Below are 15150 nucleotides of genomic sequence, written 5' to 3' on the forward strand. Positions count from 1 at the left end.
TTTTATTCATCGTTCTAGATTTTTCTTTTTTATATTCTTGGTGGCCACCCTATAGAGTTGCTGAACCATTGCAGCCAAAGCACGGGCGTATGTTTAATTTTTTTGTTTTAGGAAAATTTCAAAATTTCAAAGTCATGGTCAATATTTCACGATAACTATACAAAGCCATTTAGCCATTTAAATGTTGCTGATAAGAATGTGAGACAAAAAGACGCAAGATTGTAACAATCATGCTATTATTTAAAGATCCGTATAATTTACGAAACAAGAATGTATACACACATGTCATTGGATTTAGTTGCGTAAACAAAACATAGCAACAGGCAACGCTGAGTTTAAATTTAGTTTTTGGAATTTATCACCGAAAAGGTGTTTTAATGCATTGGGAAATAAATTTTGGAACAAAATGGAAATAGATTACGATGCCATTATTGACGAAGAATTAAATGCTTTATCAGATTGCTCATCAATATATTCAGAAGACGACGAAATCAATGAAGTTTCTGAATTTGAAGAACAAGCTGCCTTTGAGAGTGCAGGTTAACTATCCTACTGTTATAAATTCAATCAATTTAACTTTCGTTCATAATTCCCTAATGTAATTCCTAGAGCTCCAAAGGGAGTAAAAGACAATCAGCGCCAGAATACGATGTTTATTTCACAGAAATATTAATTTCGCCTATTGGCATCTTCAGTTTCTGTCTTATTCTTGATTCGTAAAGACAGATCCGTCGGTCACCGACTTGCAAAGGCTGATTCCTGTAGTCAATTTTTTGACGTTTTCTCTATTAATTCCCTAATGTGTATAGTAGCGATGTTAAGTGCTGGGACTTTTTTATTGTTTGTTGTTTTTCTATACTTGTAGACTACAAGTTGTAGACAATTGAAATTACGATATCTGCACAAAACATATGGGAATGTGTTATTAACATCACATCTGTGCAAAGTCTTCCATTTATTTTAACAATTAGTTACTTTTTTGATTCCTTGTCTCTGGAAAACACACAAATATTTAAAAGTTTTTTTTGCATTATTTATGTATAGACAATCATGATTGGTTGGATCTATTCCTTGAAAAGACTTCCCAACAGGCAAGCAAAACAGCGACTCTATTATATGATGCTCAAGAAGTCTTGAATGAGGTAATGATTTAAATTTTTGCATAGTGTGCTTATTTTGCCTTATTAGCCAGTTGTACAGTGGTTATGAAAATCATCAACCCTTGTTTTGTACTTTAATGTATCAAAAAGTTTCCATGTAATTGGCAACACTGCCATAAAAGTATTCTAATCTTTTTGCAGGTAAATGCAGTTGAAGGATGGTCTCATTCTCAATACGACAAGACTGAAATTGAAGTCAATGCACAAGATGTTGCCATTGTCACTAAAGGTAGTATAATACAAATCAGTAGTATAATACATTAAATCCAAATTAACAAAGTTATTTTATTTTAGTTAAAGAGCAATTTGAGTTGGCTGGTCCAGATGCTGAGGTTGGTAAAATTAAATACAAATGTTACATTCAAATTGCCTTTTTAAGCAATCATATATAAATATAGTTTATTGCATAAATAACATCATACATTTCTTTAAATTTTTTTTTGACAAAGGACAACTTACGATTACCTGTGCTATTTATAAACATTTTTTCCAATTTTAGCACAGAAATGGCAAAGAAATTGACGAGACGAGTGACGAGGAAATTAAATCTGAATACTGCACTGATAATGAAGATAAGGATAATTGCTCTGACAAAAAGGATGACAGCTTTCAAGATTTGGAAGAGCGACTTTCGAAGATTGCTGAAACCTTTGAGAAACACCACAGCGAAAGTCAACTTAAGATGAATGTAAAATAACAACTAATTTGTATCTTATATTACTGTGAAGCTAAAGTGGTTTAAAAGCTAATAGTTTGAGTTGTGTGTGTATTCAGCTTGTTACGTTTAGATGTTCAAAAATAACCTAATTTAGTGTCAAACAAATGGATTTTTAAATGGACATAAAATTAAGAATTTTTTTTACTGTATTGTATTTAAATGAAGGCAATGGAAAAAGAATGTGAAGATGAAGTCAATTTCCAAATGGATGAAATCGAAGCTGAAAGGCTGAAAATGCAAAAACATTTAAGTCAAATTGCTGAGGCTGAAATGGAAATTTTAACGGAACTCAGCAAGCAAAAGGAGTTCTTTCTCAAAGAGAAGCAAACCAAAGCAGCTTGTCTCATTCAGGTAATTTGCCTATTTATCAACTGTCCTACTCTTTGTGCCATGTAAAGATTGGTATTTAACTTGGGTATTTCATCACTTTAAGTAACATTTAAACCTATTTGTAACTCAATAGGAAAAATGTTCATGTTTTAACTTTTAGCTGGTACAGTTTAAGTGCAGTATTTGGGTCATAACACATGTTGTTTGACCTTGTCCTATAAGTCAAAACATTTAACCTAACAATGCTTACTGTTTCTCAGGCAAGATACAAGGGCTTTAAAGTGAGAAGACAATATGGCGAGGAGGTGAATACCAAAATCAAGGCATCAAAGCAAAAACGATGGGAGGAGAGAGTTGCTCGTGTCGAGGAAGCAAGAAAGACAAAACAAGTTGAATCCACTCCACTGGAGCAAACTCCAAAGGCTAACATGGAATACGAGGAACCACATGTTATTGAATTAAAAACAGACGCAAAACCAATGAATAAAGGAAGTATTGAAGAAATTCAGCATATCACAGAGTTTGATTCTGATACCTCAGCAAATGAAATAACAAAAAATGACAATGTTGTTAGAATTAAAGCGTTTCCATTTGAAGCCAGTGTCAAAGAAACAGTTACTCCCAAAGAAAACAACAAAACATCTTTAATTGAGCAAATCAACAGAGATCTGGAATGCTTGGCAGGGACAGACGATCAACAAAACCTACTTCATAACTCCAGTAGTCCTAACATACAGGACAACAGAAGTCCTAGGCTTAATTCACAGTCTGGTACATCAGTATCAGAAACTGCAGATAATGGTATGTTGGGACTAAGGGGAACACAACAGAGCTATAGTAAAGCTGATGTAAGTCATTGTAGTGTAGTAAATCATCCCTCCAAGAACATTATGAGTGCAATTGACAAAGATTTAAAAGAGTTACAAAAATCTGTCCATTTTGATGATACAACTGTGCATTTTTCAAACAGTCCAAGTTTGCAAACTGATGATGGACATGTGGATAATATCAAGACTATAAATAAGGCAACTGTTTTATCAAGTAAATCTAACTTCCCTGACCTTGTAACAACAGCAGACAAAACAGCTTCTGTAGAGAACTTCTCAGCCCCATTCCAACCTACTGTGGAAAATATCCTTCAGCCAGATACAAAACCACTTCATGATTCCAAAGCTCCATCTGCAACTGAAAACAAATCTGAATATCCAATAAAGAGAGATGAAACCCCAGAACCGAATATGAAAGTTGACTCAGAACAATCTACAGGACACAATAAAGAAACCATTTCAACACTCGAGGCTTCAGAGTCCTCTGATCATCACTGCATAACAGAAGAACATATGCCTGATGAATCAGAAGTTGAATGTGTTGAAATTACAGCTGTACAGATAGATCCCACTCTCAATCAACCAACTTCTACTGATGATAAAAAGCAATGCAGTGATGGCATTGGCCAAGAAAACAGATCAATGTCAGAGAGTGGTGATATAGAAAAAGACACCATGTTCTCTGCTGGTAAATACAACCAGAGTGTGGATGGTGTTGTTGACAACGTTAGTGTTAGGGTGGAAGACAACACTCACATAAACACAGTTTCGCAGGTGGCTGAAAGTCCAACACCAACAGAAAATACAACAAAAGAAGAAAATGTAAGTGTGAACATTTGTAATGATGTAAACCATGACTTAAATCTTGCAGCAAGCGAAGAAAACTTTCTGAAGGAAAATGTAAAAATAAATAAAAAGGTCAGTGACAATTTACAATTAGAGGAAACACAACAGATATCTGATACAAAAGAACATGAAATCAGTTTAAATAACACTGATTCCACAGTTGATAAAAGCCAACAACAGGTAGAAAAACCTAAAGACTGTAAAATTGATCAAGCAGACGGTAAAAGTCCAGTTCCTAGTACTGAGTCTACTGAATGCAACAAAACTCAATTAGAAAGAAGTGAATCTACACTAAAGAAAGATGTACCTGTAAATGTTAAAATTACGTCAAGTAAAATTCATGACACAACAGAAAATAAAACAGTTACACAGCCAATTCTTGAAGGATTCCCACACAAAGAAACAATGACATTTGAATCATGCCTTAAACATTGGAGGAACTGCTGCACCCACTGGAAAGTTATGAATAAGGAAGCTGTCAAGACTTCAATTCGGAGAGCTGTAAGAAAATCATCTGCAGCTAAACGACTACCCCCTATATCTGAAGAAGATATTGTGAATGGTTAGTTTTGCGTTTAAGTGTTGTATTGCAATATGAAAAATAGTAATGTTAATAAAGCGTATGAGTCATAACTTTAACTGACCAGTCTTAACTTTAAATGGCAAGATAATAGTGTGCAATGTCTCCAGCTATTTAAACTAGAGCTTCATGGCTATTTATATGTAGCTGAATAATTGCACAACCAGGCCACCATTTAATCTACAACGCTACAAGACTCCAAAATAACGTGGTTACAACATATCACATATTAGAACCAAATTGTTGAAATAAGTTACATGCTTGGGTGGTTTTAATGTACTGTACAATAAAAGAAACACTAACATAATGTCCACAGGTAGGTGGCCTTACAGCAGAGGGGAGCTACCAGCTTCCATTGAAGACGTCAACAAAGTTTACATTCGATTGCCAGATTTGCCTGGCCGGAACCTCGTTTTGATACAGAGATGTGTTAGTTTGACTCATTTGACTTTGATGGAATGTGGCCTAGTCTCATTGGAGGGTTTACAATCATGTCCTAGTCTGAGGGTAGGAATGCAAATTGTTAAATATTTATGTATCTTTAGTTTAATTATTCATCACAAAAACAGCTGCCCTTTCATAGTTGTCTTTATATAAAATTGCTTGGTTTTGTGATTTTCAAAGTTTTTCTGCTTCGATACTAGGTTTTATGTAGAACAATATGATAATTAAGTGTATTTCAGATTATTTTTACAGTTTTTACAATAATAACTTCATGTTATGACATTTTTGTTCGGCATGCAGTTTGGGAGTTACGTGACAAACGCCTTTCCTATTTTGCAGCATATCAATGTGTCTCACAATGACATCAATGTAATATCATGTGACGGAATTTCAAGGTTGGAATCCCTTGTTGCCAGTAGCAACAAGCTCTCATCTATACATGGATTATCAGGATGCACAAGTCTTATGTTACTCGATCTGTCCAACAACAATATTACCAGAATCAATGGATTAGAAAGCCTGATCAAACTAATGGATTTAAGGTCAAGTAGTTCCACACTAACAAGCTGTATTTGTGAATATAAATTTTTTGCATCCACAAATGTGATGTTTGACATTAAATAATGTCCAAATTGAACCATTTTGTATTATGATACTTTTTTAACAGCCAACATGAGCTAAAATAGCACTATACGAGGCAAAAATATATATTTTTTTCACAGACTTGCAAACAACCAGTTGATTCACATAAAAGGTTTACAAGCCATCAGCACCTTGTTGTCTTTAAATATTTCTGGCAACCACATATCATCATTGACTGGCATTGAAAACTGTGGCCTCATAAGATGTATTATTGCTGAAAACAACAGTATTTCACAGTTAAATGTTGATGAACTTGGAAATGCAGTAAGTTCATTTCAATTCTAAAATCATGTACCTACATTACCATTTGATAATGAAGTAAAAATAAAAAAAAAGTTTATGTGGAGGTAAATCTTTAAATGCAACATGGTGATGTTTGTCTAAAACTTTTTTACTATGTAAGATCAAACATCTACTCTTACCCATAGCAGTGTTTTGTAATGCACAAATTTTTAGGTACTTTTGTTGAACTTGAGTCTCTCGAAAAACAGTTTGTCACATCTTGACATGTTATGTGATTGTGAACCAGCATTGTGGCTTCCATCCCTACACACACTCAACATAAGCTGCAATAAACTCACAATGCAAGACCAGATTCCCGGTTTCTTTTCCTCCGTTCCTAACCTACACACTTTGGACCTACACTCAAACTTAGTGTCCGACCAGAAACCAATTCTTGAGAGTGTGAAACCCATGCGCCAGCTAAAAGTTTTGGACCTCACGGAAAATTTGCTATCAAATGCACAACAAACGTCAGCTGTTGCAGAGAGCGCAGAACTAGGGTTTTCAGTTTTATGTGGTGACGTCGAATCGGAGTCACAACAGGAAAAGTTTGAGGCAATTGTTTCCAACCTGATTGGATCTCCAGTTCTGAAACAATTAGAAGCTTCCTTCAGTGACCAAAATGCCACTTGTGTTGCACAAATTAACAAAATATTGGAGTCGCTTTCCGTGGATCGCAAGAATGTAAAAAAGCTTCCCGGGTGGAAATCTTCAAAAACAAATTGCAATGAAACCTTTTCACATCCACCTGATCTCATACCAACTCACTGTGAAATGCTGAAAAGCATTTTTGAAACTTCCATAGAGCAAAGGTGTGTTTAACTTTTTGATCATTTGGTTTACCACAGATTTATTTAGTATACATTCCTCGTGTTCATTAATTATAAATTACTTAAAAAGTATCAAATAGGCAATAACAAACCATAGCGTTTTGCAAAATATGAAGTTTCAGTATAAAGAAGTCATTAGTTTTTCCGTCTCATAGTAATATAAAACAAAGTAAATCATAACCTTACTTCAATTTGCAGTCAGTTTTGGAACAGTACGACATAATGGTATGTTTTTTCATTTTTCAGGAAATGGTATGAACGTCCATACAAAATTAATGAAACCAAGAAACTTCCACAATCAACTCCCAAAAAAGTTGTACCATCCCAAATTGACAGCCATCCATCAAATTCCCATGGACCGCTGATTGTTTCAACAACACAAGAACCATCTAAACCCAAAATACTTTCAAAGCACCCAAAACCTGATGACCCACGATTTGTTTTAAAATCAGGTACTAAGATTGTGGTTAATTTATGGATGTTTGAGTCATATGTTAAGTGTTGTTGAAGCTTTATAATTTTTGCAACTGCTGCCATTTGCTATTAACAAGCTTAAATTCCTGAAACAATGCATTTTATGCTAAATGACACTTTGCAGTGAAACGTTCATCTGATGTGTCTGTTGTCCGATCAAGTTTAAGTTCAAAGGTTGTCTACCAACAGCTTGAAAGGCGAAAAGCTGGAGTCCTTGAAACTTTTGCTGCCACCAAAATACAGGTAATTAACTAAACTTCGTTTATACCAACAGCGTAGCTTTGTTAAATAATGCCTTCAATTTTATGTCATACATTAACATTATAGGTTATTTAAAAATTGTGACAAGGTAGTTTGTTTTTAAAAAGAGCCTCTCACTTATTGCAATACTTCAGCATTTCTGACTGAATTTTAAGCTTTGTTTTTGTACAGTGTTATTATAAGGCACATTAACTGATTTATTTTGTTGCTAGGCAACATGGCGAATGTACAGAACTAGGAAAACCTACCTCCAGCTTTCAAGTAGGAGGTTGCATGCAGTTGTATCCATTCAAGCTGCATGGAGGGGTTTTGTCATAAGAAGAAACATTAAACAAGCAGTTAACTCTTTTAATGTGAGTGCTATGAAACTGCTTTTGTAATTACTACTTCTATTTGCCAAAATAGCTTAAAAGTAGTCATTTTTTTTTAATAGCCTCAAATAAACTATGCTTAAGTGCTCGTTTAAGCAGGTTTGTTGACCATTTTTGTTTCAGTGATTACTACTTTGTCTAAAAAGTAAAGTCAGATTGATGTGTTTGAGTGACATGGTCACCTGTGTCTGAAATACAATTTTTTAGACTTCTGTCAATGAAGAAGAAGACAGTGATTTTGATGAGGTGGATTTGGATGCATACAACTTCGATGAAGAGACATATGAACAACACTGGGCTTTACGCACTGATTTTAAACACAATATTCAATCGAGCTTTGAAACTGAACAAAGACCACTAGATCTGTCAACAGTCAAAACACCACTGGTACGTTTTCAACATGCCCCCAATGCAAGAAAAGCAAGCATGTTGGTTACTATTTTTTCTTTGTTTTAGGATCTTCGTTCTTTGATTCATCCTGTTGTTAGGAGTGAATTTGGTTCAATTACGAAACCTCCTCTGCCACCGATTACTCCAACAGGTCTTTTTTTTGCATAATTTTAAATCACATATCTGTATTTGCTCACGCAGTACAGGAATTGCTACATGAACCACTCATCACATTTTCACCTCCAACATTTTCTTAAAAAACAAAACATCTCTAAATACAACATACTGTTTTTTTTTAATTGCCCAAAAAGGTTTAAATAAGTTTTGAACTATGTTTTTAAAACAATCCAGGCCATGACAGCCCTGCGCCCCAGTCGATATACGCCCATGAGTCGAGTGTAAATGGATATGACACTGAACGCTCTAAGCATTCCGCTAAACAGGTAAGGAGGATGCGTTTCTGTCATAGTTCGAAAGTAAAACTGATGATGCTTGTAGCGAAACAGGTTATCTTTGTAATATTGTTATTTTAAATGTTAACTTTCCACCTGTGTCACGCACAACAAGTACCTTTGGAAAAAAGTCGATTTCAAAAGGAAAATATTGAATGTTGTCAATAATAGGAACGTCTAACAAACGAATGGGGCCTCAATAGTCAGCTCACAACTGAACTGATGCTGAAACGAGCTCGAAAAATGAAGGGAAGGCGGAGGAAAGAGGCAAGTGCCGGTGACAAACTCCGAAAATTTCAGGAAATATCACAGAAAGCACCCAACACACAAACCGTCGGCATTACAAGAAAGCCTGCAGCTCCACCTAACAAGGTGGAATATTTTAAAGGTTTGTTACGCTTTTACGAATCAGTATATGGGACGTTATAGGCCTGCATATGCATTAGCTCTTAACATACTTTTCCGATATCATGAAATATCTGTCATTTTCCTGGTTCAAAGAATGGCCTAGGAAATTATCATTAACCACTAAACCAGGGGTCAGCAACCTACGGCCCGCCGAGCAAAGTTATCCGACCCCCAACGCTTGTACAAATGGTCCGACTGGTACTATTATGTTTTGGTGCAAATTATAATCCTCTAGACTCCAAAGTTTGACAACGTTATAAACAGTGTAGGGAACGTCATTGTTAGTGGAAAAATACTACTTTGGCTCTGGCTCTCGTGCAGGAAAAGGTTGCTGTAAAAAGTATCCACCAAACTGGGTGACCACTTATAGCGTAAATTTTACCAACTACAGTGGCCATGTGTTGCACGTTAAGCACACACCCGTGTTTTAAAAGATACAGAAACTGCATTAAATTCCGTAAATCATCTGAAACATCTTACAGCGCGCGAAGCTGCCTTCGAAAAGAGGGACAAGCAGCCTTCCGAAATGGACGAACAGAGACAACAATACACATACGAATGGCTGCACACGAAAGCAACGTGCGAACAACCTGAAAGCGGCGCGCACCGCAAACGATCACGTGATCTTCCACCAGTTCGTCCAAGTCAGAGGTCGCGCGAAAGCTCAAGCGGTGGGAGTGCATTTCTCCCCTCCATCCCCCACCGGCGATCGCTGGTGACCAGTCCCTTGCAAGTGGCGGGAGACATGGAGGTAAAGTGAGCCAGTGTTTCCCCAAAAAATTAAGGCAATAAAAAATAAATTATATGCCACTTTAACTATCTTGTATCTTCTGGTTTTAAAAAGTGGTAAAAAAATCACCTTTAACACCTTTAACAAGGAAATTATGGAACCCAACGTAAAGCCCCACAAGTTTAAAGTAAAGGTTATTTTTCTGCCGTCGTGACAAATTTGTTTCTTCAACTTTTTTTTCAGGTTATGTCGGTGAGCAGTTACAACAGCAGCAAGAGCAGAAACAAGCAATTGCTCCGAGATATAGCCAGAAGACATGGAGGTAAAACTCTAATTGTGGACTGATTGCATGTCTTCAGTTAATCATAACGTTGAGTTATAACATGGAGGTATAAAACCTTGTTTTTTGCAGGTTATGATTAGATCATCATTTGGAGGAAAAAGCTCTTTTTTCTTCTAACTTGGCGTTTTTCACTGTATTCACTTCTTTGTTAAACTTTGAAAGTATTTTATTTATTTATTTCCTTACGTTCTTCAAAGCGCTTTTTTAAAAAACGGAAACGTTTCAGATTTTTTTACCTAACTTGGTTGCTGTGTTGTGTATTGCGGTGTACTTTCAGGTACCCAAGACAAACCAATGGTACGACTTACATGTATTCAAGCACAGGTCGATGAAAGTTTATGCCATGAAGTCATGTTACAGCTTAAATTGTTATACACATACCCAAAAACACAATATTGATGGTCTAAACTAAACGTCACCCTGCTAAACTTTCATACGATACGGTACACTCTTCTCTAGCGCCACCATACGGCCGTTCGGAGCCATGCGGAACACTCGGTGAATGGCGTAGACCTGCAGCATGTAAATCACTAGGGCAAGAAGCAACATGGCCCAAGACCTCTGATTCATCAGACTGACGTATTGCACCTGACTATCGTCGTCCACTGACCACTTTGACTTGCGATATTGGACGAGGGCGTTCATTCTCCTCAGGTTAACAATCATGCTGTTGAAAGCCCGCTAGAAATATGCATTGTAGTTTTTATTGCTTTACTAATAGGGATATGTGCTCAAATGTCATACCTGCGTGGGAGTCAAACTTGGATCTTTGGTTTTGGAATCTTGTGGCTCAATTTCGAAAACAACGAAGACCTTGCGCGCCCTCCAACGGTAGTTTGTGAAGCAAACGTGGTACATACCTGGCACAATATTTTTGCTCTGAAACAAGCTTAAATGCAATGTTATCAGTAGATTTTAATGGTATACCATTGACGTTTGCTTTAATATTGATTGTTCCAGATATTTTGTTTGGGATTTGTTGGATTATGTTGTTTTTCGTATCTAGGATTGTGACTGGGATTGCTTCGTTATCCATCGCCTGCAATGTTAGGTTCAACAAAGTTGATTGTGTATAAAAAATTTATCGGTACTGATAAGTTGATTATTTGATCTCGTATGACGATAAACGCGTTCTTTTGAATTCATAGTTTCAAATTCCAAATCCGAGTAAATAAAAAATGCCAGAAAGTTAGTTCTAGAAATTTATGTCTGACAACTAATAAATCAATGTATAAATATGAAATCAAAATAATGTTAGTTTTCTGCAAAAAAAATCGGAGTTAAACCGAATACTCTACCATATAGTAAACAGTCATGTTGGAATCAGCCAGGACGGATTGGTGGTAACAGTTCTTGCCACTGTGTAACAACAGGGTATATGTTTGCAGCATAAGCTTCACTCCAATCTCCAGTTTCTTTTCCACTTCTTTTTTAAGTTCCGGAACTGAAACCAAAAAAGCAATACTTTTTTTACCAGTTTGATGCTTGGTCGAGGAATATGGCAACGTGCGGACGTGTTGTTCAATGTTTTAAGGGAGTTTTTCGTGTAAAGTGCGCAAGAGAATGTCTGTTTCCAGGAGTTTAGGCGAATGTTTACGAAGAATAAATGGAAGTTTGCAATCATGCCTGCCAAAAAAGGACAGTATTTACAACAAAATTGACTGGTGTGTGCCAAACGATTTCGAAAGTTTGCATTTAGGTTTGTTTGCTGTGATAAAAGAAACATGGAATTTTAAATAGTGGTTATAAGCCCGGTATCACACGGTCCATTAACTTCATTATTACATCATACAGCGTTGATTATTTACTCACACAAGCTGTTAACGGACAATCCCAAATCCTTCTCTATTCGGGCGAAATCTTCCATCAACTTTTCGCGTTTTCTTTTTTTCTCTCTTTTTTCAGCCTCCAACTCTTTATCTGCGAATAAACAGACATTAAAACCAAGTCAAAACCAACTGCATTTAACCTATGTAAAGAATTCGTGTACGAATAAGGTTAACTGCTTGGTGAACAGCAGTTGGTGATCACCTGATTTCTTAAACTTTTTTTGCGTTTCTTCGTGTAACTTTTTGCCTTTTTCTTCATCTCTCTTTTCCTCATCTTTCCTCTCTTTTTCTTCTTTCGCCCCTTTATGAAACACAATATTCTTTCCTCTGATACGAGCAATAATTTGAAAAACTGATCAAGTGCAGCAGAGTAAGACCAACACAAACACGTTAGAATTGAACACCAACCCAATTGCAAAAGTTAAAACAGATCAAATCCTGCAACAATTAAAAGCTTGCTTGAAGTGTATCCAAGTATTACCCAGCACTTCAGTTGTGAATTCACAGGCACGGCAACAACTTATACAGCAGTTAATTTCTTACATTGCTTAAATTTTTCGTGCATGTCCCCGAGTTGCTCCCTTTCCTTCCGTGCAGCTTCTTGTTTCTCCTTGCTTTTTCTTGAAACTGGAAAACAAAACTTAAGGAATTGTGAAATGGTGACAGTACGCACTGTATCGAGGGTGGCCTTCTGCTAAATGGCCAGACTTTTCCACTTTGGGGTAAGTTTCCAGTCAATCCATTGGATAACGCACTATAGGTACAAGCCATTTCGTAATATTGGATTTATTTCTTGATAAAAAATGTTAGTCGCAATTGATTAGTTGAGGGTAAAAATCCTTTGCACAAAAAAATAGCCCCATTTTGTAGAACTCACATTCTTCTGTTTTTTCTTTCACCAATTTGTCGACGTGTTCTTCCGCTTTGCGCCTTTCTTCTTCGCTCACCTTTGGTTTTTCTATAGCATAGACGAATAAAATATCTTTTATAGAACTTCAAGAATAATATGTAAAGATTTTTTGCGAAACGAATAATCGATGACCGTTATTATACATAAAGTTGCATTTCTCTTGTCAATGATATTTAATTTTTAAGCACTAAGATTTAAAAATAAAATTTCGGAATTTGGAAATCTAATTTGTTATAATACGGGTCTTTATTTTTTTACATAAGTTACTACGTCATAAGGTGTTACGTAAGCACTTCAACATATGCGGATCTCACCAATTCATGTCCGTGACTGGGGCTTCAAATGTCAGTGCAAAATTATATACGTAAACGTCACTAACACTATAACATACGCACTTGATCTGTTCTTTGCCATATCCATCATTTTCTTTACAGCTTCATGGTGTTCCTCTGCAACATATATACACGGACGTTGTGGCATAGACAGTCACAAAATTAACAATTAAAGTTGAGTTTTATGCAACACCTGTTCTGTCTCTTTGGGAACCCCCCTGATCTTTCGTTCTTCTCGAATTTTCCTCTTCTTCTGAGAACATATATAAGAATAAATTGATGTTGATACAAAAACAAATCACAAGCCTCAGAAACGTTAATATCAGACTAAAATCTGCTAGTCTTTGTATGTAGGACAATTTATCTAACGTTCCTGTGATTGCGACATAATTACACATAAGGTGGAAATCGACAGGGTAAGTTGCAACAGAATGGGGAACGATTCCCAGAATCAACTAAATTAAAAGCCTTAACACACGGAGTGTTTAAGTTTGACAATGTTTTACAGTGTGAGGGACATTACTGTGACAGGATGTGGGTTCAACCACACTATATTCGCCACGTGAGCTAGTTTCGTGACATAATTTAAATTGTGATTGTGTTTATTTATATTGTATGGCCATTACTCTTGTATGACGATTATGTGATGGAATAATACAACTGCTTGATTTTGTTGTTAGGATTTTTATTCCTACCTTTCGTCATCTCACGACCGTGAACCATTTTGTGGATTTCCCTCCTAGCTGCCATTTGACGATCTTTTCAAGATTTGAAAACAAAAGTTTCAGTTTCGAGATTCGTGGAATCGAGTAGAAGGTTTGAGTCAATCACCGTATGCGCAACTTATTTAAGATATAGAGTAACTAGTGGATGCAGTATACGCTAATTACATTTCCATATACAGCATGTAAACACTGAAGGCCTAAAACAACTTGGTTTCATGGATGTGAGGGCCTTCCTTTTTTTTCTTTGATCGTTTTTTTACCAATATGACGGATTTACCTTCAGGATTCTTTTTGTCGTCGTTCTTTTTTTCTTTTTGATTGTCGTCTTGCTCTCCGTCGCTTTTAGGTGAAACCTTAGTATCATCTGTCAATATACAGGGGAAGTTTAATATAACACGTGGTGCTTTATTACATTGCCAAACACTCAAAAAACCAGTTTGTTTGTTACCGGCTTTTTCCTTTTCTTTTAAACTTTGTTCCTTTTCGCTTTTTGAATCCTGTTCCTTTTTTTCCTTCTTCTCGGAATCTTTTTCTTCCTGTTTTCGTTCCTTTGATTCCTCATCCTTATTGTCCGTTTCCTTGGCATCTTTCTCCTTGTTTTCACTTTTTTCCTTGTCGTCTTTGCCTATTGTGGCACTTGCAATTACCACAGGATGTATTACACAAAAAATACTTTACCTGTTGACTCATGATCCTCCCGCGTTTTTCTTGAGTGGTCGTCGTGCTGAAATGAATGTTGGAGTCATTCTCATTTAGAGACAATACAAAATATATAACACAAGGTTTTAAAATTAACCATAAACCGTACCTCGTGATGTTCACGATAATGTTCGTCGTCATGTCTATGATAATGTTCATCTTCATGTTCACGATAATGCTCATCTTCATGGCGATGATGGTGATGATATCGGTGATCATCGTCATCGTAGTGATGATGATGGTGATAGTCTTCATCATCGTCATAATGCCTGTGGTCATGGTGATGATGACCATCGTGATAACGTTCATCGTCATCTCTATCATCATGATGGCGATGATGACCATTTTTTTCTTTGTGGTCATAATGCCCGTGATCGTCGCTGTGATGTCCATGTCCGTGAGAGTGGTTATTGTCGCTTTCATGATGACTGCGTTCATTATCGTGATCTTCGTGATAATGTTTATGATCCTCTTTATCGTGACCATGATGGTAATGTTCGTCATTGTCGTGATAATTGTGGTCATGATCTTCATGGTACTCATGATGATGATGTTCGTCCTCGTGAT

General features: G+C 36.3%; 1 protein-coding gene across 1 annotated transcript; it reads left to right on the forward strand.

The window, feature by feature from the left end:
• The first annotated feature begins 345 nt into the window (after nt 1-345).
• LOC145908030 (uncharacterized) lies at nt 346-10475 on the forward strand. The gene is made up of 21 exons (XM_082995195.1): nt 346-539; nt 1045-1142; nt 1302-1389; nt 1455-1492; nt 1660-1848; nt 2044-2229; nt 2469-4443; nt 4778-4968; nt 5245-5447; nt 5628-5811; nt 6004-6641; nt 6906-7111; nt 7258-7376; nt 7607-7747; nt 7973-8152; nt 8222-8306; nt 8507-8598; nt 8779-8995; nt 9498-9766; nt 9989-10067; nt 10158-10475. The coding sequence occupies exons 1-21, from the start codon at nt 407-409 to the stop codon at nt 10166-10168; spliced, it is 5322 nt and encodes a 1773-aa protein (XP_082851321.1). The 5' UTR covers nt 346-406; the 3' UTR covers nt 10169-10475.
• Nucleotides 10476-15150: the final 4675 nt, after the last annotated feature.

Source organism: Ascidia mentula, chromosome 7 (genome assembly GCF_947561715.1).
Source record: "Ascidia mentula chromosome 7, kaAscMent1.1, whole genome shotgun sequence".
Taxonomy (NCBI): Eukaryota; Metazoa; Chordata; class Ascidiacea; order Phlebobranchia; family Ascidiidae; genus Ascidia; species Ascidia mentula.